Source organism: Panthera onca, chromosome C1 (genome assembly GCF_046562875.1).
Source record: "Panthera onca isolate mPanOnc1 chromosome C1, mPanOnc1 haplotype 2, whole genome shotgun sequence".
NCBI lineage: Eukaryota > Metazoa > Chordata > Mammalia > Carnivora > Felidae > Panthera > Panthera onca.
The window spans coordinates 61125225-61151458 of NC_138346.1; the positions used below are offsets into that span (position 1 = coordinate 61125225).

The window sequence follows — 26234 nt, forward strand, 5'->3', positions numbered from 1 at the left end:
TTGAGTCAAACTGGTCTGAAGTAGACTTCTGGTCAAAACAAACAGTGGTTTTCTTTTCTTCCTCCTCCCAAGCCCGTAAGAAGCATTATTGCCATTGATGAAAAAAATAGCACCAAGCTTCCAAATTGCCCAATGGCTAATTAAGAGCACTTTCATCTTCGTAACACAAAGATAAAATTTATGCAAAGGATAGCTCACAACACCCTCTCCGAATGAACGTATGTAAAAGGCTGACTGTCAAGTCTTCTGAAGGCTATTACGTAGACACTTTTCTTACACTTCGCAACTGTACCCAAACTAAGAAGGGACTAGAGAACAAAACCAAACAGCTTTCTTTTCTTTTTCTTTCTTTCTTTTTTTTTAAGTGCATAAAGAATACCTAGAACATTTCCATCACTTGTCAAAAACAAACAAAGAAACCCCCCCAAAACTCAAAACATTCAACTCTGATCACCCTTGCAGAACATTCTCCACTGCTTACTTAAACCTGTGGGCAGCATTCAGAAAATAAATACAATTTTACACACAGAGCTTCTTTCAGTCCCAAGGTTTTGCTCAGCTCTTTACAATCTATTTATGGAAAGTGCCACATAAGCATTGTTGAACAGTACCCAGGAAGGGTACACGGCAGTTGGGAACAGGAAGCTGAGGGAGATAACGCTACTTCAATTGACATCACAGCAACTGTGGAAGGGCTGAGGTTAGGGGTCTGCTCTTCGTGAAGCGTATCACACAGGGCTTAGGACTGTCACTGATTCCTGTGTTCAGAGGGGCCTTCCTGACACAGGTAATGCCACTGCTCGAAGCACCACAGCTGAGCTCTGGATGAGCACCTGCTCCTACAGCTTTGCCACCAGGGCCCAAAGCTCGCCCGGTCTCCCCCGCAGACTGTGCTCTCGTCTCCACTCTGCTTTGTGATGTGGCCAGGTTACAATTACAGGCAGAAGGGCTACTGGGTTGTCACTGACACTTCTAAAACAATACATTCATCTCTCTGGACATTTCCTTTTCTTTCCCACTAAGGAAATACCAGGAATATACTTCTGGGCTCTGGTAGCCTGTCTCACTGGCCCCTTTCCACAAAAAAGGGCCACTCACTTTCAGGGAGTATAATATACTTAATGTGGGTTTACTGCTAAAAAAAAATGCATAAAAGGGGGAAGGCAGGTGATTTTTGTGAGAAATCTATACTTCTTTCAGCTGTTCTCATTCTTCCTACATGACCCACACACCTCCTTTATACTGCATTTTGAAAATAGATTCTTTCCACAGAATTGTAATCTCTGAAAAAAAAATCAAGAATGCTCTGAGGCTAGAGGTTTTATTTAATTATTCTAAAAGAGGATTCAAAAACAGCAGCACTAATCCTATGGAAAGTATAAGAGCAGGCTTTAGGAAAAAACACCTAGTGTATGGGTTTCAAGTAATCTCTCTTGAATGATCCCAATTTGACAGCCAATTTTTTTATTTCTCTAAAAAAGTTAAGAAACTATAGACACGTAATTTTACCTTCATGTTAGAAATTTAATATAGAAAATTTCATGGTAGAAACTAATTCTGAATAATCTAAGCAGCTGTAAGATGAGAGGTTTAGTTAAAAAAAATTAACGTGATAGAACTGCAGATGTTACAACTTCTCAAATCACAATTTTAAATCATAAACCAACTTTAAAAATTAGGATTCAAAAGGCTCAGAAATGAAAGGCGCAAACACATTTGATCGCTTCTGCAGTTAACCTTTATCTTGGCTGGAAAAAGCAGCAGATCATAGGCAATACAGTACCTCAGGCACTGGGTGGGCTGGAGAAGCTGCGGCCGGCAAAACTATACTGTGTGAAATATCTCTTTGTCTCCGGAAAAAGAAATTTCTTCTTTGTTGACTGCTTGACTGCTTGTGTAAGTAGATATGATTGAGTGGTGAAGACAGAATTCTATGATAACCTATGAGCAGAAATAGGCATATTTTAAGTTAAAAAACCTAACACAGTGCTACATGTTAAGATGCTGCTTTGTTGTCTATTAAATCATTATCCTAATCCTTCACTGGCTCAAAAAAGGAAAAGCCCCAAATAGAAAGGAAAGCAGTGGTATTCTGAGTTCTAGTACAATAATAGCACAGCATATTTATTAGCTAATACTATGTTTACATAAATGTTTGACAATGGAAAACTCCACTCTAACGGGAAACAAACATATAGAAGCATCTGCTAAGTACCAGGTCTGCAAAAAGAGCAATTTCTGTTGTGGTACCTTATGCAGCAAATGTGCGGATGACCCTAGATTCAGGGCACTGTTTGGGTGGCTTTATATTCTTTAAAGCTGTTTTCCTTTCAAGAATCATGGACAAATTGCCAGCTGCACTTTTTGCCCTTGATAGGATTACTACTCTGTGTTAAGTTCACGTGCAGGGAGGCATTATACCAAAATTCACTATGATGAATGCTCAAGTCAGATAAAGACTAAATAGCAGAAATGTAGGGTGTAACCCTGAAACAAAATGAACACAGGATCCGAAAGTACCCACAACAGGAATTTAGAAACATCTATCAAAATTTTAAATGCACATATCCTTTGACTCAGCAGTTCATCTCCTAGGACCTTACCTTGCAGGTATTATGCAATAATGGATATACGAAGATGGACCCTCACTTTGTGGTAGAAAAAAAGGGAAATAACACAAATTCCCCTCAATGGGGGACTGGGGAAATCTTTATGGTATATCTACGCAACAGAAAACTATGAAGCTATTGGAGAAGAAGCTAAATCATTTTTATGTGTTGATATGTAAAGAAGCCACCATCCATTGTCAGGAAAAAAACACATGCTGAACAATATGTATAAAAAGCCCATTGATGTAAAAATAATTTATACATTTATATAAGTTTGTATATGCCTATAAAATTTCTGAAAATTGATACTCATCAACAGTGGTTATTTGCGGGGCATGTGATCGGGGCTGGGGGTGGGGAGGAAGACTTCCTGATTCATTTTATCTTCTTCTATACTTCTCACCATCCACTTTTTAAACCATCCACTTGCATTACTTTTATAATTAAAACAATAGTTTGAAAATTCCCCAACATATCACAATTGCACATCAGGGATCAGCAAACGATAGCCCGAAGGCCAAATCTGGCCTGCTGCCTGTTTTTGTACAGCCCATAACCTAAAAATGATTTTTTTATGTTTCTAAATGGTTAAAAAGAGATAAGAAAAATAATATTTTTTAATATGTGAAATCATATGAAATTCAGATTTCAATGCCCATAAATAAAGGTTTATTGGAACACAGCTTATAATTATCTATGGTTGCTTTGAGCCACAGTGGCAGAGTTGAGTACTTGTGACAGAGACTGTATGACCCACAAAGCCCAAAATAATTACTATCTGGTCATTTACAGAAGTTCATCAACTTCTGGTCCAGAGCACTGCTTCTCAAAATGTGGTACCTAGACCAGCATATCAACGCCACATGGGAAAAAATGCAAAATATTGGACCCCTTCTCAATTTACTGACTCAAACTTTGGCATGAGGCCAGCAATCTGTGCCTTCATGAGCCCTCAGGGTGATTCTCCTGCCCATTAAAGTATGAGAATTACTGGCCTAGAGTAACATTTCAGCTGTGAAACATAATAGAAACGTGAACTGCTGGTGAGTACTGGCCTCCAAAGTCAAGATCTCCAAGTGAACTGGAAAAAGGCATGGACACAAACAAACCCCAGTGGTCAGTGATTCAGTGTCCTAAGTTTCACTCAATTACATTCTTCCATAAAGTTGAATGTAATTGTGTTGAATCAAACTTCTAGAATCGTTTTGGTGTTATTTTAAACAATTCCAAATACTAGACAAAATGCAGCAATACCACTTCTTTTAAATATCAAAAGTTCTTTTAAATAGAGGCAGGTACATATTCCCTGAAGCTTGTATATTTCCCAGAGGACACCACTACCAGCTCTAGGACTGTCAACTGGTATATGGGGGCAGGGCATTTTCCTAGGAAAAGCAGATGGTTGGAAAGCAGAAGCTGGACTTTCATTTAGGCTCTATCACTCAGTAGCTGTATGGCCCTGATCAAGTTTCTTCTTTTGAGTCTCAGGTGGGAATTAATTAGAATATGTGAAAAAGTATGTGAAAACACTTTGCATTCTAATAAATGGTATTTCCTCAAGAACGCTTAAAAAGTAAAATGAGAAAGAAAATATGTGCTACATTATAGCTTCTAATACTGAGCGCTTACTATGTGTCAATTACTGTGCTAGGCACTTTACATATGTTAGCTCCTGAATCTTAATGAGAACGCTATGCGTTGTGAACTGTTATTGCTCCATTTCACAGTTGAAGATACTGAGGCACCCAAAGGTAAGTAACTTCCCCAGGGACATGTAGTAAGTCCCAAAGCTGTGAGAAAGCAGATCAAGTTGCCTCCCCAAAATATATTATTTTTCTCATACACATGAAAAACATCCAGAAAACGTAAAGGCATTACAAAACTATTAAAAGGTACTACCATTAGGTTATTTTTCCAAAAGTGGTTTTGGGTTGACCTAATCCATCCACTCTCTCAAGCCCTGCTCCCTTCGTTGACCAAACACAGGCTTCGGTGAGGTGGCTGACAGAAGTTGGCTGGCAGTCTAAGGATATGGAACAGAACATCTGGATCCCAGCTAAAGCAAAGACTTAGGTGGAATCAACCGATGACTCCAGGCTCCCTAACTGCATCCCTAGATAGGATCACAGACAAGACACAAGGTTGTAAGTATTTCCCTTTGGAGGAAAGTATGCGTTATGATTGCTGTTCTGGTAACACTAACGGAATTAGTAACAATAATAATGTGGTTAACATTTAATGGCCACTTTCTTTAATGAAGTTCAGTGCTAGGTGCTCTACATACACGATCTTTTCCTTACCCATTCTGTCTGGTAGGCAGGCGGCTGTTGATGGCACCATTTTACAGATGAGGAACTAAGACTCACACCTCTAGTGGTCAGTGGGGGGCCTAAGGCTCCACATCCCCTGCTACCAAACCAAGGACTGTGTCTGCCATTCCTAGATGCCTTTCTATAGTGTGCAGGGGCTCTAGTAGATAGCATGCTTTTCTTTTTTTCCTCAGGGATTAGATTTAAAGGAAAGTTTTTTTGAAAAATTATGAAAAAATAAACATGGGACCATCCAACATTTAGAATGAAGGTACTTTTCACGAAAATTCTTAGATCTGACCTAATTGGGAGGCATTGTAGTAGTGAAAATAGCATGAGCTTTGAAGTCAGACAGATCTGAGTTACCAGAACTTCTGCGCCCCACATTCTTCACCATTACATGGGAAGAACAGTGCTTTCCTCTACACTAGGCTGTTGTGAGCATGAGCTAACATATGTATGTAAATCATCTTAAAAAGCAGGTGTTCCATAAGCGTTAGTTTTTTTTCCTTTCCCTTTTCAAATCTGCAACATGTTTACCTGCAGGCCTCTAAATTTATTTATTATTTTATTCAACAACTACTTACTGAGCTCCTCCTATATGCCATGCTCTGGATGCAGACTGAACCAGGTGACAAAGTCCCCACTCTCATGGAGCTTATATTCTGTGGCGGAACACAGACAACAAGTAAACCAACAAATACATTAGATTACATAAGATGGTGATATGCATGATGAAAAATGGGCCAGGGTGAGCAGCGGATGGCACCTTGGAACTATGGTTCTGCTCCTGGTCCCGCCAAAACCTAACTATGTGACCTCAAGTAGTAACAATAATAGTGAACATTGGTTGAGAACTTCCTGGTGCCAAGCTCTATGCGGAGCACTTCAGACGTTGCCCACTGATACAGAAAGGCTTAAGAAAATGAGGGAGTTGTACTTTATGATCTTTGAGGTCTCCTTTAGCTCTGACATTTGTGCCTTCATTCAGCAGCATCTGATTGTCATGCTACAACCCAGGCAATGGGATGATGTAGACGCCGATCAATTTTAGGACGTATGAAGATTTTTTTCAATGCAGCTGATTACATGATAGAGAGATCATCTTTATCAGCATTATCAAGTTCAAGTACACAGTCATTACAGGGGGAATCTTTTTTATGTACTTAAACTTGAGGCACGAAGTCACCAGGCCTCTACTTGGATATCTGGCTGAGGCTTTTGAGACATTAACTTTTAGAATGAACAGTGTTGCCAATGTACCTGTCCTGCCAAATGATAGGCTCACTGCCGAAAAGATGCAGGCACACCCACACATGACTTAAACACTGGGAACACAGCCTGAACATATCCAATCTGTTGACAATTACGGTTCTGCACTCTACTCAGAAATTCCACTTTCATATGATACTTTTTTATTTGAAGCAAAATCTTTTCTTTCAATCTGATAAAAGACACCCTATAAATGCTGTCACAAGGTAACAGGATAATAAGGTACCATACCGTGTTTATTTCACTAACTATTCATTACAAACTAGAAAAAAAAATCTACTGTTTTCACAGGTGAAATGAAGAAATGGGCTTAAGAAATACATGCCTTTAGAAGATAATGGTCCTCCAATTAATGTGGCAAAAAAAGAGGTGGGGCAAAATCCTCTATTTTGTTTATCATATTATAACTAATAAATAGTAGTTAACAAATTTTCTAAATGCAGAGTAAAATTAAAATCTCCAGTACCAATTATATTCAGGGTCGAAGGATAACCAAACTATAGTTACTGCTACATACTATTCTAGAAAAGGTTTGCTGAGTTTCCTTTGTATTTCCCTTCTTTATAAAAGCACTGCTTTGGGGGCGCCTGGGTGGCTCAGTCGGTTAAGCGGCCGACTTCGGCACAGGTCATGATCTCACGGTCCGTGAGTTTGAGCCCCGCGTCGAGCTCTGTGCTGACAGCTCAGAGCCTGGAGCCTGTTTCAGATTCTGTGTCTCCCTGTCTCTGACCCTCCCCCGTTCATGCTCTGTCTCTCTCTGTCTCAAAAATAAATAAACATTAAAAAAAATTTTTTAAAAATAAAAGCACTGCTTTGTACACTGGAAATTAGTACAATACAAACATTATGTTAATTATATCTCAAGTAAACAAAGAAACAAATAAGAGCACTGCTGATACCTTATCACAACTGCATCTAACTTTCCAACTTGCTACCGTCAATGTTAGGGCTAATTTGATGCACAACATCCATCATCAGAGGCAGGGACACCAGCCAGGTTTCCATCAGTCACAGGACTGGCCTCTCTGCTTCTGGGGCACCACCATTTACCTAGGACGCATAGCACACCCCCTTTCGTTAAAGCTATTTTCAGGAAACAAGGTTCAGGTGTGTACTAATTATTGCAAGGGACAAGCTGACCAATCTGGGTTAAGGAGACACAAATTGAAAATCATCAGAAACCTCAGGAGAGGAGAGCCCCAGATCAGCAAGGAGCCGCTTTGGACTAATTTGATCTTAAAAGAATGATCATAGTGAGTGTTGTTACTGTTGATTATGTAACAGAAACTCTATATAGGGTTCCCTTAGGCAGTACATCTATACGTTATTTGTTATAAATACCAGAATATTTACTGTTATCAAAGGTAATAGTAAGAATTATTTTCAGTGTCACAAAAATTCTATCAGCGTCTAGTTTCAGCTGAATGTCGAAAATTACAGGCAACTGCTTCTGTCACTCCATGGAGGAGCACACTGTGCGGCCGGAGTGTCTTTTGAAATTGGTATATGTCCTCTGGGTAGTGCAGCACATTCTTCCTGTTTTAAATTTGTACTTGCAATGGAAATCTAAGTTATGGTTTTAAATATTTTCATATTTGGTAATAGCATCAATTTCTAAAAACTCCATTTTATTTCCCTTTACAGATGAAGTCTGAAAGGTGGGATTACAGAATTCGAGTATGATGGAGGCAGGAATTCATTTTAAATAACTAATGTTGCTGCATGCAACATGCCCTATATTTACTGGCCTCTTACTCAGGGTCCATTTTAATTGTTATCTGCTCATGCATTCTATACCACATAATGAAATGCTTCCATTTCACCCACTGAGCCCTGGGTTTTTCTGTGCACCTCTACTAATGACCCTTAATTAAGCCGATTTTATCCTTGAAAATGTGAGTTTTCTTCTGGCCAACAAGTATTTTTAGGGAAGAGGCCTGAATGAACTTTCAAAAAGACATTTAAAATGCTTATTATTTTAAGCAGCTGTAAAACTGAACAAAGTATATTTATTTGTACTCAAGTGGGGGCTACCAACACCTATATTTTTCATTGTATGCTTCCAGGGAAGCACTTTCACCCTGCAGCCAGCCATCAATCCTCTGTCATGTTACATTTCAGAGGTATTAAGTATCTGGCTAGAAAACAACACAATAAAGTAGCCTGTACTACTTTACATTAGTTAACAATGTCAACCAGAGATAATATGTAATTTAAAAGACACTCTGTAAAATGTCTTACTGAATATATTTTTTCATAATGATCAAATGCCAAAGTCTAGTAACAAAACTATTATTTATAGCATATCAACATCTAATTGATTTTACAAATGGAGGCAATTATTTTGGATGAAGGGGGGAATGCCTGCCAGATTTAAATGATTTATGATTACTAAGAGAGAAAACAATGTTTTGCTAATTCATTTTCAAATATGGCTCTTACAATCATTGATAATTTTAATTTTTAACCAAATGATTTGCTGAAATAATACAATGACTTACAAAAAAAAAAGTAACTTACATTGTGACAGCAAACTGAGATATTTTTAACTGTTTAGAAATATTGCTTCCTACAGTAGGCTCGAAAGGGACTGTACCACAGAAATACATTTTCGAGGTGCTGATTTAGAGTCACAGAAAGATCACACTTCATGAACTCCAACCAATTACCTAGAGTAGGAGCACAGGCTTTTATAGCACTGTGTGCTTTAAGTCCAAAAGGGAACACTGCAAATGCATCCATGCCTTATATTTCTTGACCTAAAGCACTGACTGTCTGCTTGATAGGTTTGATAACTTGCACAGATGTTGTGAAAGGAAAATTAAATAGTCTGCATCACTTGATATAACTCGCATTGATTTTCATAATGTAGTACTAAGATGTACATGTTTCAAAAGTAAATGAGAAAGATTGAAGGTTCCTTCCCATTTCAAGGAGACTATAAAGCAGACAAGAAGCTCACATTTCACAAGAAATAACCTGTGCATTTGTTGAAGAAAAAAAAAAATCAGCTAGGGGAATGCCCCAGGCTGAAGCAGATACTGATTGGGCAAAGCTAAAGGACAAGGGCCCTTGAAACTAAACAAAAGCAAATTCATTCTGTTGACAGATGTTGATTACATCAAAGCGACAGGAACTCCCCCAACTCCCATTTTTTTTTTAAACAATTAATACCTCTCTACAGTTTACACAATAAGGACAAAGTAAGTTTCTAAACCAATCATAATAAACACTATTAAACTTGTTTTTTAAAAGTTTCAATTCAGTTGAAGACTGTTCTGCTGTGTTTTTTGCTATGGGCTTCCCCAAACAGTGGTTTATTCATTCCCATGGACACGTCTGGGGAGCCAAGCTGGCCATGCCATCAGCCCCTTCCTTCCAGGGGTTAACTGTTCTGGCTGCCAAATAAAATACAGAGTGAGCCATGTAATTATGGAGACAGTCAAAGGGCAGGCTCTATTTTGAAATCTATTTGCACAGACAAGGTCTTCCAATTGAGCTTACAGGAAACAAGCTGGTAAAGAGCCTCCTTTTCCCCAGATGCTTTCCACACTTTTTCTCCAATTCAGGAAATCATGGATATGGACACCATACACCACTGCTTCCTGGATTTCAAGCTAAGATGCCACTATAAGAAGTGTGGATCTGTTTTACAAAACTGTAAAAAAAAAAACACCTTGTTTTTCCCTTTTCTTTTGCCTAATTAACGGCATTTGGCAATAGCCTCTGGATGATAAAGCAACAGTGTTTATTAAACAACATTTCTAAAGAGGATGCAGGCCCAATTATGCAGGTGTTGGAAAACAGATTATTTACTTTAATGTTCAAAATAAAGCACAAAGTCAAGTCTAAAATATACTGGCATAGATACTTGTCTGAAGTAAAGATTCTACTTAACATCCAATAGTGTGTCCTTGAAGTATGTTATAGCTAAGACTACTAACGCAGTAACAGATTTCACATGAATTAAAAAGAAATGTGTAAACTATTTTAAGTGAAAAAAAAATCACAAATCACTTTATGCTGACACATAAACATTTGTCCTGGTTGCTTTAAAGCTCTAAATTTGCGATTGTTAGGAGGCTGCATCGTGTCAGATGAAAACAGAACTGGGCCACTACTACCAATAAAAGTAAGCAAAGGAAGGAGAAATAGTAGCCTTCACAGGTACTAGCCTATGGATGTCAGAACTCACCCTCAAGCCATAAGCCAAAGCCCAGGAGTCCTGATTCTAGAGAAGATGAGCTAGAAAGTCAGCCACAGTGAGAGAGCACTTCTGGGGAAAGGAAGGGCGGTGGCCTGAGGGCACCCTCCTCCAATAATAACAACATTCAAGAATGATGCCCAGGTCACAGCAAAACATGACCTTCCCCAAGGCTCCATCAGGAAGTTGGCTCCATGCTACCTCCCTCCTCCTTTTAAAAAATTCAGCAATAGCAAATGATAGAGTATAACGACAATGACAAGCTCAGAAATGGGTTTGGGAAAACACTGCATTTTCTTCTTTACAAAAGCCAACTGGATGATATGTGATTATTCATTAAGGTATATACCACCAACACCCAGGAATATGTGACTGAAACGAAAAGCATTCCCCTCTTCTTGGGAGACAAACACACCCCCAACCTAGTCTGTAAACACATCATCAATAAACAAAACCTAGTTAATAGAGTAGACTTATGTTTGTGGGCCTAGAAAATAATTCCTTTGGGCTGGCCCAACCACAGGTGGGGGAGGGGAGTCAAAGATTAGAGTAAGAACTCAAAATCTAAAACTGAAAGATCATTTGGTGGATAAGCGGAAGTTACGTGGAAATGACTAATGTATAGAAGGAAATAGGGCTGTTGTGTGAATTTTCTCCATTTAGGGTAAAAAATGTTTACTTCAAAATTTAAATCTAAATTCATTTTTAGAATCATACAATATTGAGTCACACTGCAATAGTATATGCTTAGAAAATCCCATTGTCTCTCAGCTAAAGTTTAGAGAAAAGCAGCTTTTTAGCACTTCAACAATACATATACTCAGGCAACTTCTTGGACAAAGAAATATTGTGTCTTTCCAGGGGAAATAAAGGAGCTGTTTATTAGGGCTGTGGTTAAAATGTAATAATTCATTCTAGTTGAGGCCTGTGGAAAATGTCATCAAAATATCATTTTCTTTGCCAGATTTTCTGGATGCCGTGATATCGTTTAAATACAGAATAAAAGGCAAACTGATGAGAGTAGAAGTACAACACCAAAACGAACCAAAAGCAAATGTTCATTTCATCAAAGGAAGAGGAAAGAAATTCACACACTCCTGATACCCAGAGAATGTAACTCTTCTAGGTAGGTTAGTGCAGAACATCTGGCAAACTTCAACCTTCCAAAATTTCTCAAAAGAAGCATTCCTGTTACCACACAATTTGGTTACAGAAGAGGAACATAGAAAAATTCTATATTAAAGCACATAAATAAGAATCAGAAAGAGCAATTTCACAGAAATCACACATGGAATTCAACTTTAGAGAAAGTTCATATAAAAATATCATGAGTTTTAAAAAAATGATATAGTAAGAAAGTCCTTCTTTAATTAAAAAAATACTTTATAAATACTACTGCCATATAAAACACTACTCAAAATATTACTTATTTGGATAACAATACCCTTTAATAGAAGACGTTGGGACTTACAGTTTGTGATCAAAGGCACAACTTTACCATGAAAATTTTTCAATTGTATTAAAGCATTTGAAAAGAGTATAATTTTAGTCCTCATCTTACAATAGTGTCAACTGAATTCTATATGCAACATGCTCTAGTTATATTTTTGGGTGTATTTTTCTATCTTTTTATGAACCATTTAAAGTTATTTATGCAAACAACTGGTATAAAATAGCTCAGAGCTTTGACCAAAACTGCAGTATCAACACCAAAAAAAAAAAAAAATTTTTTTTTTACATCATAATATTTTTCTGAGAATGTTTCACTGTACAATTCCAAGTGAAAGGCATGAAATAAAAAGAAAACATTTAAATATAAATTCTACCATGGTATTTTGACAATTTGGGGAGTTTTGTTTCTGCTCTGTAACCAGGCAACAGGAGTGATAGGTATGTAGGTAGGTCAATAATCACAACCCAAAATGAGGAAGCTAAAGGTCCAGGAAAACAATATATTTCTAACCTTCTGCAGTTGAGATTATATAGATTTAAGACAACAGAAGCCAAGATTACTCACCAAGGGGTTATTTTCACAAGAAAAATGAAGAGAAAATAAACAGTAACATCTTTACTAAAAGAAAAAGTTTGGACTGATGTAGTTATGCTGCCACAAATAGTTCTATATTCAATTAAACCGTACAGACTTAGTTAACCATGTGAATAATCACTCCACAGCTTTAGGCATGAATGCAAAAAGTGCAATGCATTAAAATGGTACAGGCTTAAAAGGAGTCCCACAGAAGCCTACTTACAAACTCTTCCTTGTCTTTTTTTTTTTTTTTTTTAACGAATGCTCAACTATAAGACCATTATTTTTGTACTGAAGATTAAGATTAAAAATTAAAACTATCACATCACCCCTAACAAAACATGTATTCTATCTGTATTAAGCAGGCTGCTTTTCAATCTGAAAACAGTATTACTTGAAAACCTTAGCTGACCAAGATTATTCACATTTGGTGGAATGACAAATTCATGATCTCATTTTTACTTATTTATTTCATCTCATTTTTATTTTTTTTTTAAGTTTATTTATTTTGAGAGAGAGAGAGGGCATGAGGGGGGAGGGTCAGAAAGAGAGAGGGAGAGAGGGAGAATCCTAAGAGGGCTCTGTTCTGACAGTGAGGAGCCTGACGCAGGGCTCAAACCCACAAATTCATGAGATCATGACCTGAGCCAAAATCAAGAGTTGGACATTCAACCGACTGAGCCACCCAGGTACCCCCATCATCTCAGTTTTAGACTAACGTCTTCAATATAACCACAATACCAAAACATCTGATGTATAAAATATTTGAAACATGTTTATTGTCTAATGTGAGGTGTATTGAACATTTAGTGGAATGTTACAAAAAGAAAAACAACCCTAACATGCCTAAATAAAACACAGCCAATTTGGAGGTAAAAAGAAGTAAATACTATGGAACTTAAACATTTGAGGGACACCTGGGTAGCTTACTTGTTAAGCATCCAACTCGATTTTGGCTTAAATCATGATCTCACATTTTGTGAGTTCAAGCCCTGTGTTGGGCTCTGCACTGACAGTGCGGAGCCTGTTTGGGATTCTCTCTTTCTGTCCTTCTCCTGCTCTCACTCTGTCTCTCTCTCCCAAAATAAATAAACTTAAAAAAATTTTTAGGGGTGTATGGTTGGCTCAGCTGGTTAAGCATCTGACTCTTGGTTTCGGCTCAAGTCATGATCTCACGGTTTCGTGAGTTCAAGCCCCATGTCAGGCTCCATGCTGGCAGTGTGGAGCCTGCTTGGGATTCTAGCTCCCTCTTTCTCTGCCCCTCCCCCACTCATGCTGTCTTTGTCTCTCTCAAAATAAGTAAATAAACTTAAAAAAATTTTATATTTTGTTTGTGAATGCATGTGGCATTATATTTACTTGAGTTCTTGCTTAAATTGGTTTTCCTTCTTTGAGCAATAGTTGGTTCAGTTGGACAAGTTAGTGAAACACTCTGAGCCTTAGTTTCCTCATCCGGTAACAGGAACAGTAATACCTTCTTCACAGGGCTGCTTTGATAATTGTACGACATGAGGTATGGAAAGGGACACAAGGTAAGCACTTGATAAATTGCAATTGTGATCATAGGTTGTATGATGGAAGGAGGGCACTGTAAAATGGACTAATCAGTAGGTAGAAACCAGCCCGAATTTCAAAATGTGCTTTGGCCATTCACAAAGTATTCATAAGATCCTAGATTGGGTCTCAGAGCTGCTACTTAAAAACCACGCTATCCAGAGCACAGGGCCTCTCCTGCCTTCATTATAGGACCATCCTGACCATCAATGGGGGCTGCAGATGTATTAATACTTTACAAACCGGATAGCATCTCATGACTGTAGTGTATTGAGAGAAGAGTCAGACTCGCTAGGATGAATTATGCACAGCCTAATTTTGACATTTTTCTGAGAATTCTTGGTGAGGCCTTCCTTTCTAGAATCCTGATGGCTAATGGTGAAGTCTAAGGAAAATCTCTTTTTCCATTCAGAGGCATAAAAGACCCCAGCTTTTCTCAAGAATCATATCATTCCAAACACATTAGTCAGAATAGTTTTGATATCTGTGCAAAAGGTGAGATAGGAGAAATCATGTTTTAGAAAGATTCTACTTGGCATTGAAGACATTCCCTATAAAGCTCACTATTACAAACAATTTTAAGAGTGACAGCAGATGCTATTTTTTATTCTGTTACTAAACAGTGTTCAGTCCATTCTGCGTTTATCCATAAATTGTTACATTGTCCTTGGTAAACTCAATCACTTAAAGTTTGTAAGATTTTCAATATATTTGTTTCAGTGTGCAACTATTTAATAGAAATATTCTAGAGCTCACCAAACCTTATTGTTTATTGTACCAAGAAGTCTTCTTTGCATAAAAATTCCTGTTTATTAAACAGTGATACAGGAAGAACTTATTTACATTTCAAGCACCACCAACATACATCATTTATGACAAAAAAGGCAAGCACTCCATAAGAAATGCTCAATCACTGTCAATCACAAACACCAAAATATACATAAACCAAAGCAAGCCATGTGAACTGTATTAAATTCAGCTACACACAGAATTACTAACCAAACAAACAAAAAAACAAATAATTATCAGTGACTCACAGACCTATTTACACAGTACACAAAATAACTTGGAAAGGTGTAACCATGGAAACCTAATAGCCTAAATTCAGTGCCTTTAAAATTTGCATTTATTTAAACACTGTGCAAATGATGTCCTTACAAAGTTTAAATATTGTAAAAGCAGTCAAAGCTTATCTTTGTTATCTGATCATTGATCAAAATAGTTTCAACTATAAATTAGCTGCTTTTAAAATTATTCAGGGACCAATTTAATGAAACCATGATAAAAATGTCAAACAATTTTTTAATTTTTCAATAAACTGTTATTTTCACAACCACTGATTAACAATTGAAAAAACTCAACTATACACAACAAATCTCATAAGAGTCAAATAATATTAAAATGTGCTTTGACATAAAGACTTTTCTTAAACTCACACTGTTGCATGCAACCACCCTCACTTCCTCTAATTAACTATAAAAGCAGAAATGCTATTAGCTGTTTCAGTTTACAGGTGATTTTCGCTGACAGTTACCATTTGAATAGTTTAATATTTAATGCTATAGTTAGTCATAATGTCTTATATTTTATTTTATAAGCTACATGAGTAAAACATTATTTTGTAGTTCACTGGCTCCCACACTCAAGATGTAATGTTCAGTGTGTATTTCATTATGTAGATGAGCACTGGATGTTGTTTGACATGATTTAAATGGGTCAACAGTATTTTCCTAGTCACATTAATCATTCGGACAGCTAGAATAAGAAAAAGGGCCTTGAAAACTAAAACTAGAGAATCTATTCACACAAATGACACTTACCATTGGCGGGTTATCTAGGATGTGGTTAAGCAGAAGGAAGAGTTACAGACTTTGAACACATGTTTCATTATTTATTCAGAAACCACTTCAAGACCTAGCTCCATTTTCAGAATCCAAGTGAACACCCACAGGGACAGATTTCTGAGATACCAAACTGTAATTTTTTTTTTAAAAAAGCATTAGATAGAAATCTATGAAAACTTTTTCATTTGAGAAGAATAAAATTTGGGGAGCCCAGCCACAAATGAGACTGGGCTTAAGGATAGTGTCAGGTGTATGGTGTCTATAAAAATATACCACAACACAAATGAGGACACTGCCCCCACTATGGACAATAATCCTGTCTTTACCTGCTGATGGCGCCTAGGAAGTGGAGAGGAGAAAAAGAAAAAGCAGAACCAGTTTTTAGAAATAGCTGCAAATCATTTTGTTCCAGCCCTGAGTCAAAAGGACCTGGTAAGGAACATGGAAATAATAGGTGTGAGCTCACCAACAACAACTCCACAGCCCCCTTTGCCTTTCATTGTCATGACTGACCTTTACACTGGGTCTGACCGAGGGATGATTTGGTCTATGTGGCTATTCAGTGTGCCAGAATACTATTCTGGACAATCATCCTACTTTGTTCCATATGACCAAGTGCTTTCTAATAACAAGTATGGATGTGACATACAATCTTCCCAATGGAAGCTCTTTAGTGGGTCTTCAGCCGCTGTGAAGAAGACAGTGTCCAGCATTAATTTTTTCATTCCGAACCCACTTCTCAAAGGTCATCCTCTTGAGTGGATGTCCTCTGTCCTCTCCTGAAACCACACAGAATGAGCCATAGTCCATGGAAAGCCCATGTTTTGTTTTTCTTGTTATTTTTTGTTTTGTTTTTCTTACTATGAAAATGGTACGTGTGTGGTATTAATTATTTTTATAATATTAAAACAGCATAAACAGTAAAAGTTACGAACAGTAAAAAGCTTCCTGAGATGACCGCTGCAAACACACTTTAGAACATTTCTCAAAGTATTCATTAATATATTGCTATTACATTTCATATTAATGTATCATATTTTATAAATATTCAGTTTGTACATGCAGTTTTGTTAAGCTGCTTTTTGAAAGCAATTAACGTCTCTCTACAATATATGGAAGATATCCATCTTTAACAACAAATACAGAGCTACACAATTCTTTTTAGGCCTCTTGGGTTGTTTTATTTGTTTCATAGTATTCCTTTATATCGATGGGTAACATAGCACTTTTTTAAACCAGTGATGAGCATTTAGGTAATTTCTTTTTGTTTGTTTTTTGTTTTTGTTTTTGTCTTGCATAATATGCTTTTTACAAATACAGTTGCACATGTGACCAATTATTCTTTTTAGCTTAAGTTCCTAGAAGCAGAATTCATAGGTTAAGAAATATGCAAAATTCTGCCATTTGCAAAACTGCTTTCCACATAATAGCAAGTTACATTCTCAGTGGTGCTTATCTCCCTACATCATCACCAATATTATTGTTAAAATCTTTGTCAATCTGATAAACAAAAAATGATATCTTGCTTTTACTTGTTTTTCCTCAGATACTATTAAGATCTCTTTATGTATCTATGTTCCTTTGTGAAATCTTATTTAGGCCTCTTGAGTTGTTTTTTACTTGACTGATTTTTAAGAGTGCTCTGTGAATAAGAAATATGAAACATTTGTGCACTCTATTGTTTCAAATTATTGTTTTCCATTTGCATTTCAACCTTGTTTAAAGTGTTTTTGGCCACATAATTGGACTTACATTGAATTTATGGATTAATCTAGGGAGAATCTGACTCTTTAAAATACTTAGTTGTCTTATTTAAGAGATGTCTGGGGGTGCCTGGGTGTCTCAGTTGGTTGAGCACCCAACTTCAGCTCAGGTCAGGATGTCCCGGTTCGTGGGTTCAAGCCCTGCATCGGGCTCTGTGCTGACAGCTCACAGCCTGGAGCCTGTTTCAGATTCTGTGTCTCCCCTTCTCTCCACCCCTCCTCCACTCACGGTGTCTCTGTCTCTTTTTCAAAAATAAACGTTAAAATGTTAAAAAAAAAAAAAAAAAGAGAGATGTCTTCATAGGTACTATAGGCTTTTTTTTTTAATGTTTATTATTTTTTGGAGAGAGAGACAGAGAGAGAGAGAGCAAGCAGGAAGGGGCAGAGAGAGGGAGACACAGAATCGGAAGCAGGTTCCAGCCGTAGTCGGCCACCCACCGACTGAGCCACCCAGGCGCCCCAAGTACCACAGACTTTTTAAACATCCCTCAGTAGATGTCTAATGGTTTTTTTTTCATACAAATCCTGTATATTTGTTATTATTTGTTTATTCCTAGGCTATTATAAATGGATTATAAATGCTATTATAAATGGATTTTTTTCAAACTTTCTGCATAAATATAAGACAGCAATTTCTTTTTGTATAATAATTAAACTTATTTTTCTTTAAAAAGTTAAATTTAGGGAAACCTGGGTGGTTCAGTTGGTTAAGCAACCAACTTCAGCTTAGGTCATGATCTCGCAGTTCTTGAGTTCGAGCCCCATGTCAGGCTCTGTGCTGTCAGCTCAGAGTCTGGAGCCTGCTTCGGATTCTCTGTCTCCCTCTCTCTCTGCCCCTCTCCTGCTCACACTCTATCTCTGTCTCTGTCTCTGTCTCTGTCTCTGTCTCTCTCTCTCTCTCTCAGGAATAAATAAACATTTAAAAAAAGTTTAAAGAGTTAAGTTAAAACAACTGACATACTCCAGTGTCATATTTTTATGTTCCTTAACATTTAAAAAAGTCATACATACAGACTCATACACTCATTTCATTGGAAAGAAGTGAGTTAGGCTGATGGGTTAACTAGACTTTTATTTCCATTATTGCCCATTCACATTTCTTACTCTGTCTCTCCCCCCACAAATACCCTCCCTCTTCCCAAATATGAAGTGCTGGACTGGTAGGCTAACAAGTGCTAAAAGTGCCAGTAAACTAAAAACATAAAAAAAAAAAAAAAAAAAAAAAAAAAAAGGATAGACTTTTTTGGAAGGGTTTGATATTTAAAATATTTCCCCCGGGGCGCCTGGGTGGCTCAGTCGGTTAGGTGGCCGACTTCGGCTCAGGTCATGATCTCGCGGTCCGTGAGTTCAAGCCCCGCGTTGGGCTCTGTGCTGACAGCTCAGAGCCTGGAGCCTGTTTCGGATTCTGTGTCTCCCTCTCTCTGACCCTCCCCGTTCATGCTCTGTCTCTCTCTGTCTCAAAAGTAAATAAACGTTAAAAAAAAAATTAAAAAAAATAAAATAAAATATTTCCCCCAAAAAGCAATGACCTAATCATGGCAGGGAGGGAAGGGGTGGGGAAGAGTTTTTTAAGATTTAAATAAATCTACGTATCTATATTATTTATATATATATTGTCCATATTACTTATCTCATTTTATAGCTTAGTCTTGCTTTATTTTGAATTACATGTCTGGGTTATGCTGGAGTGACCATAAATCTTTTTAGTGCTGGGTTCTTATCTCGATTCAGCCCTTCCATAACTATAACTGTGCCCACAAGCATGCAAATACCTGAATGCATCAAGCAAGCAGCACAATTACAAACCTTCCCCTGGTCTTACAACAGTGAAAGAGGCCAGGAACTTTAAATAAAAATAAATTTAAAACTAATCTGCCAGGCACACCTGGGTGGCTCAGCTGGATAAGTGATTTCTTCTCTTGATTTCTTCTCAGGTCATGATCTCACAGTTCATGAATTCGAGGCCTGCGTTGGGCTCTGTGCTGACAGCATGGAGCCTGCTTGGGATTCTCTCTCTCCCTCCCCCGCTCATACTCTCTCTCTAAAAAAAATAAACATTAAAAAAAAAAAGGCTAATCTGCCAGCCTTCTGAACAAGGATTCTGTTTAGCTCTAGTTACTAGGATCCTCTTGTATTTAGTTTGATGTCCCCCTGAGAAGAGCAATATGTCTTAGGGTTGTAGGAGAGGGACAAGAAGCGGGGAATCGTCTATTGCTTCCTTAAAGCAAATGTTCTCCTGATGCATTTTCCTTCATGAGTTTCAGAATACTACTCCCTACTCCACCTACAAGTTTGGAAAATCATTATGCTATACAGATGACAGAAAAAAATATGACTAGTTTTTTCCCATTAAAAATATCTGATCTACAGGTAAGAGCATGAAGTTTATTGTGTGCTTTTCCCTATATTTAAAATTTTCAATAAAAAGTTTAAAAAGTATCTCATCCAGCACTAAAAAAAAAAATGTATCTTTCCTAAAGAACTCTAAGAAGTATGGGAAATGGAAGGGTTATTTTAAATCTAGATGCTGTGTATATGTGAAAAAACAAGCATTTACAATGAGCACTGACCTGCACTTGCTCCTGGGCTGTAAGCCAGGAACAGCTCTGGGACTAGTGCTTCTTGATGGTGGAACCGTCCAGTTATCCACACGTGTCTCATTTGCACTTCACAAACCACATGTGCTGCTGGGGAGTGATTCAAGGGTCCAGACCTTCAGCCGCTCACATACTATGCAAGTCAGACTCCTAACAGTACACTCGAGCACAGAAGAAGAGCACAGGGCTGGACACTTCATTGTTTCTAAGCACAGTGTGATGTAACATGCTGGCTGGGATCAGAAAAGTGTTTGGGGCGTGGCCATCGTGATGATGTACAGAGAGGCAAGAAGTCCTCATGGAAGTTCAACATGGGAAATTTTAGAGAAATACTGCAGAGTGAGGGAAGTTTTGTTCCCACCTTTGCCTTATAAAACCTTAGGCAGCAAGTAGATTTTTGCCCAATGGTGTGGGGTCCCTCAGGTAGTTATTTTGGACATAATATACAAAATAAGAAAGCTATATATCCTGTAAAGGGGGGTAGCAGTGGACTGACATGGACAGAATTTATACTTATAACTAATGTTTCATCATTACCAAATCTACTCTCAACTCCACTGTCACGACTAGATGATGCTGACTTCACTGAGTAATCTGAAAGATTAACAATATTTGGTTTTGGTGACTGCTAACTTCAGACCTCATAAATATTATGTAACTCTAGTCTTTTTGCCTCTAGCCAACCAGCCTGACTGCAATTTTCAGCCACAAGTGGCAAACTGACACTGAGAATTTATGGGCTCTGCTGTATTAGTAATGCACATTTCCTTTTGAATTATTCTAGCCTGTAGCCTGAAGCAGATTATTAATAATCATTCCTTTTGCCACACAAGTCTGAAGATCTCCAAGTAATTCAGGAAGCTACATGAATACGTCTCAATGTTTTAAGTAGGCTGGTAAACAAAAGTCCATGTATGACAAATGAAAAGCAGATGAATTTTTTGCATCGCTATACTTTTTATTAAAGTTTATTTATTTTGAGAGAGAGAAAGCATGTGCGAGCACGGATGGGGGAGGGGCAGAAAGAGAGGAGGAGAGAGAGAGAGAGAGAGAGAGAGAGAGAGAGAGAGAGAGAGAGAATCCCAAGTAGGCTCTGCGCTACCAGCACGGAGCTTGACTCGGGGGTTAAACCCATGAACCGTGAGATCATGACCTGAATTGAAATCAAGAGTTGGATGCTCAACCAACTGAAACACCCAGGTGCCCCTGTATTGATAGAATTTTTTTAACTATCTTAGCTAATCAAAATTTGGTCCCAGTGACAGTGTGTCCATAGAAAATGATTCCCTATCTTATTAGACATGGTTTTCACTTTATTATAAAAAGTGCTTATTATACAGTTTTCTTGAAGCAGTTTTTCTATACCCAGATAAATATGTGGTCTTAGCTGTTTGGAAAGCTGTTTATTTTCCTACATAAATAATGTAGCTAAATTCTCAGGCTAGCCCATTTGCCTATAACTGAAGTCCTACACATTTGCAATGAAAACAAAAAACTAGAAACAATTCAGCTGCAAACACCTACTATTTTAGCTACATTATAGGTTTTCTGAGCCAGTCTGGGAAGGTTTCTGATGTTTACAATGTAGCGTTTCTAGAGAAGAATGTGTTGCACATTATTGGACAATTAGGGAAACTGAAAAAATTTCCTCTATGGCCTCCTACCTCCCATTCTCAACATCTTCCTCTCAAGCCCCAAGGGGAATGAAGGCTGAGTGCCCCCTGAAAACACTAGAGGAGAGAGGAGGAGGCCAAGTCTCATTCACTCCGATAAAACCGGTACCTGCCCCAGAACTCGTATGGCTTCAGCTTCTTCCAACTTCTGGAGCAAGTGAAAGGAAATAAGTCTGTTCTGAAGTTCAAGCAACCCCTCTTACCTAACCCTTAGTACCAGAGTAAACATCTCAAGTCCCAATTCAGCCACCTGAGAGGAAATACGGTGGCTCCGGAGGATTACTGTCACTCTACCCAAAGTTCACCACTATGGGCAGGAGGTCTAATTAGTAACTGTTCACAAATTAGAGCCAGCGAAACTGGACTAACTGCAGTTCTGGCTCTAAGATTAACCAATTGTCAACTTTCAGCAAGTTACTTGACCACTCTGTGCCTCAGTTTCTTCATTTGTTAAAAAATGGGAAAATTGTTATAAGGATTAAGTAAGTTCACATGTATTAAGTACTTATTAGCATGGTGCCTGGCACATAGCAATCAAGACGTTATCATTCAATATAGATTTGATATCACCACGAATGAAAAGTTACAAAAATGTTCTCTCCATTTTTTTGTTTTAAATAAGCTCTCAAGCCCAATGTGGGGCTTGAACTCATGACCCTTAGATCAAGATTCACATGCTCTACTGACTAAGCCAGCCAGGCATCTCTCTCTCCTTTTTTAAAGCGGTAGTATTTTTTTCCTGGTCTTCAGAGTAGTAGTTAGGTTAGTAGGAAGACATAATTTAGCAAGTGGACATCAATAACCAGAAAGAGTTTATGTACCTCTGAAATACTTCTATTCACCCCTGCTTCACATATGCACACCTCAAATAAAATCCAGATGTTTAAATTACAAGACATATGGGTAATAAACAATAAATTTACTTTACCTATGTTGTTTTAATATTTAATAATATTTTATATTATTTATACATTTATAATAATGTTTAATAATACTTAAAAGAAAGCATTTTATTTATTTTTATATTTTTTAAACATTTTTATTCATTTTTGAGAGACAGAGAATGCTAGCAGAGGAGGGGCAGAGACAGAGAGAGAGACACAGAATCTGAAGCGGGCTCCAGACTCTGAGCTGTCAGCACAGAGCCTACTGTGGAGCTTGAACCCATGAACTGTGAGATCATGACCTGAGATGAAGTCAGATGTTTAGTCAACTGAGCCACGCTGGTACCTCTAAAAGAAAGCATTTTAAAAGTCAATGCAACTACCAATGAGGATGTGGAACAACAAAAACATTCATATTCTACTGCAGAGAGTGTTGATTGATATGACCGCTTTGGAAAATAGTCAATATGAAGTCACTGGCTCATGCCTAGGTATATACACAACAGAAATGCATACAGAGATACACCAAAAGACATACACAAGAATGTTTGCAACAGGAAAAAGTGGAAATAATTCAAATGTCCATCAACAATAGAATGGATAAATTATGATGAATTCATAAAATGAAAGATCATATAGCAACCAAAATTAATGAACTACAGTTATAGTAAGACAGTAGTATGGATGGAACTTTAAAATATAAAGTAAGCTGGGGTGCCTGGGTGGCTCAGTCAGTTAAGCATCCATCTCTGGATTTTGGCTCAGGTCATGATCTCACAGTAGTGAGTTGGGCTCCATGCTGAGTGTGGAGCCTGCTTGGGATTCTCTCTCTCTCCCTCTCTGCTCCTCCCCTCCTAGTGCACATGCTCTCTCTTTCTCCCTCTCTCTCAAAAAAAGTTAACACTATATATATATACACACATATATATATATATATAATAAGTCAAAGAAGTCAGACACACAAAACAAGAATACCTACTTGTATGATTCTACTTATATAAAGTTCCAAAATAGGCAAAATTCAATCATACTGTTAAGGAATTACTCATGGGGGTAAAACTATAAACAACAGCAAGGAAGTGAATACTATTAAAGTCAAGGTTGTGATTACCTAAGAGCTGGAAGAGATTTGAGCTGGGAAAGGTATGCAGAGCTCTTCTGGGGTGCAGGCAATGTTCAAAAAAAATTTTTTTTTTAACTGGCACGGTGGTTATATAGGTGTTTGCTTTGTAAGCATTTATTAAATTGTACATTTGTTTTACACATGTTTCTCCCTATGCATTATAATTCACAATATAATGCACAATAATTCATAATAAAGTGTTAGAAGGACAGGAGGGGAGAAGGCGGGAAAAGAAGGAGGGAAGGAAGGAAAGAAAGAAGGAAAAAGGAAGGAAGGAAGGAAGGAAGGAAAAAAGAACTAGAAAACAAACAAAACAAAGGAGAGAAAGCATTGTAACAATTAGGTTTCTATATATTATAACACAAGTAATTTGTAATATTTATTAATACATGAAATTCAAGCAATTTTTTCATCAAGGAAAATAAAGGGGCACCTGGGTGACTCAGTCGGTTAAGCGCTGGACTTCAGCTCAGGTCATGACCTCATGGTTCATGAGTTTGAGCCCTGTGTCTGACTCTGTGCTGACAGCTTGGAGCCTGGAGCCTGCCTCGGTTTTTGTGTCTCCCCCTCTCTGTACCCCTCCCCCCCTTTCTCTCTCTCTCTCTCTCTCTCTCTCAAAAATAAACATTAAAAAAAATTTTTTTAATCAAGGAAAATAAAAAATTAGAAACATTCTTACTACATAGTGAAAAAATTAATAGCATTGTTGTCTATATTGCATTTAATTGACTAGGCTTTGAGAAATTTATATTTGAAAATTTTTCAAATGAATTCTTGTAATTACTCTATTATTACAAACTGGTTAATAAACACCCTGATGACCACATAACTGCATTCCTATTCCAGAGTTTTCTAAATGATATAATGCACATGGGACAGCTATACTGCTTGCTGAAGCAGAAAAAGCTACCAAATTTTCTTAGTAGGAAAACTATCTTTTCACAAGCTGTATATAACAACAATAATAACACAGCTGACATGTTGTAGCAATTTATAAGTAACTTTATACATATTTAATTTGGTCCAACAACATATGTAAGGTAAACTGGGAAGATATTCTTATACTTATTTTATAGGCAAAAGACCCTGAGACTCAAGTTGCTTAAAGGATTTGCCCAAGATCGCAAATTTCAAACATACACAAAAGTAGACATTACTGTAACAAACTCCCATATACTCATTATCCAGCTTTAACAATTATCCACTCATGCTGACCTCACTTCATCTATAACCATCCTCCCTTCCTACTAAGTTATTTGGAAGCCAATCCCAGACATGGTATCATTTCATGTGTAAATATTTCAGTATGTGTATCTAAAGATGAAAACTCTCTTTAATGATTTAACAATATAATCTTATCACACCTAAAAAATTAACAGTAATTTCTTATCATCAAATATTTGCACAGTCTTCAGATAGTCTCCTTCTGGCCTATATATGACAATTTTACATATATATGTGTGCATAATTTTTATTTATTTATTTTGTTAATCTTTATTTATGTTTGAGAGAGAGAGAGAGAGACAGAGTGCGAGTGGGGGAGGAACAGAGAGAGGGAGACACAGAATCCGAAGCCAGCTCCAGGCTCTGCGCTGTCAGCACAGAGCCCGACGCGGGGCTCGAACTCACAAACTCTGAGATCATGACCTGAGCTGGAGTCGGACGCTCAACTGACTGAGCCCCCCAGGCACCCCATATTAGAGGTTCTTGTAAGGAATTTTGGGAAGAAATCTAGGGAGGCAAAATAAGATAACATTGTTCTGTGTAGGTTGGTGTTATTTGATTAAAAAAATTTTTTTTAATGTTTTTTATTGATTTTTGAGAGAGAGAGAGAGAGTGAGCAGGGGAAAGGCAGAGAGAGAGGGAGACACAGAATCTGGGCAGTCTCCAGGCTCCGAGCTGACAGCACAGAGCCTGACGCGGGGCTTGAACTCACAAACCGTGAGATCATGACCTGAGCTGAAGTCGGACGCTCAACCGACTGAGCCACCCAGGCGCCCTGTGTGTACAATTTTTAAAGATCTAACAAATGGCTTGTTAAAATAGGATCCAAATAAGGTCTACACTTTGCATTTGACTGACATGTCTTTTTTGTGTTTTAATCAATTTTTCTCCTTTTTTTTCCTTCCATGTGATTTATTAAAGAAATGGATTTATTTGTCCGTAGCATCTCCCACATTCTGGAATTCACTAGTTATATCTCAGTGGTGTCATTTAACATGTTTCCCTGTCCCTTATATTTCCTATAGACTGATATGAAGCCTAGATACCCATTTTGATTCAAGCTCAGTTTTTTTGGCAAGAATATTTAACGGGCGGTGCTGTGCTCTGACCACTTCTCTCTCTTGTGATGTTAGCAGTCATTGACAGTCA

At 37.6% G+C, this 26234-nt stretch overlaps 1 protein-coding gene across 2 annotated transcripts in view; it reads right to left on the reverse strand.

Moving 5' to 3' along the window:
• The window catches only part of METAP1D (methionyl aminopeptidase type 1D, mitochondrial), an 87767-nt gene that overhangs the window by 16147 nt on the left and 45386 nt on the right, over positions 1 to 26234 (reverse strand). For both annotated transcript variants that reach the window (XM_060621652.2, XM_078451151.1), the window contains exon 2: positions 1784 to 1941. In XM_060621652.2, the coding sequence (XP_060477635.2) occupies positions 1784 to 1941 (158 nt within the window). The remainder of the gene's footprint in view (positions 1 to 1783; positions 1942 to 26234) is intronic.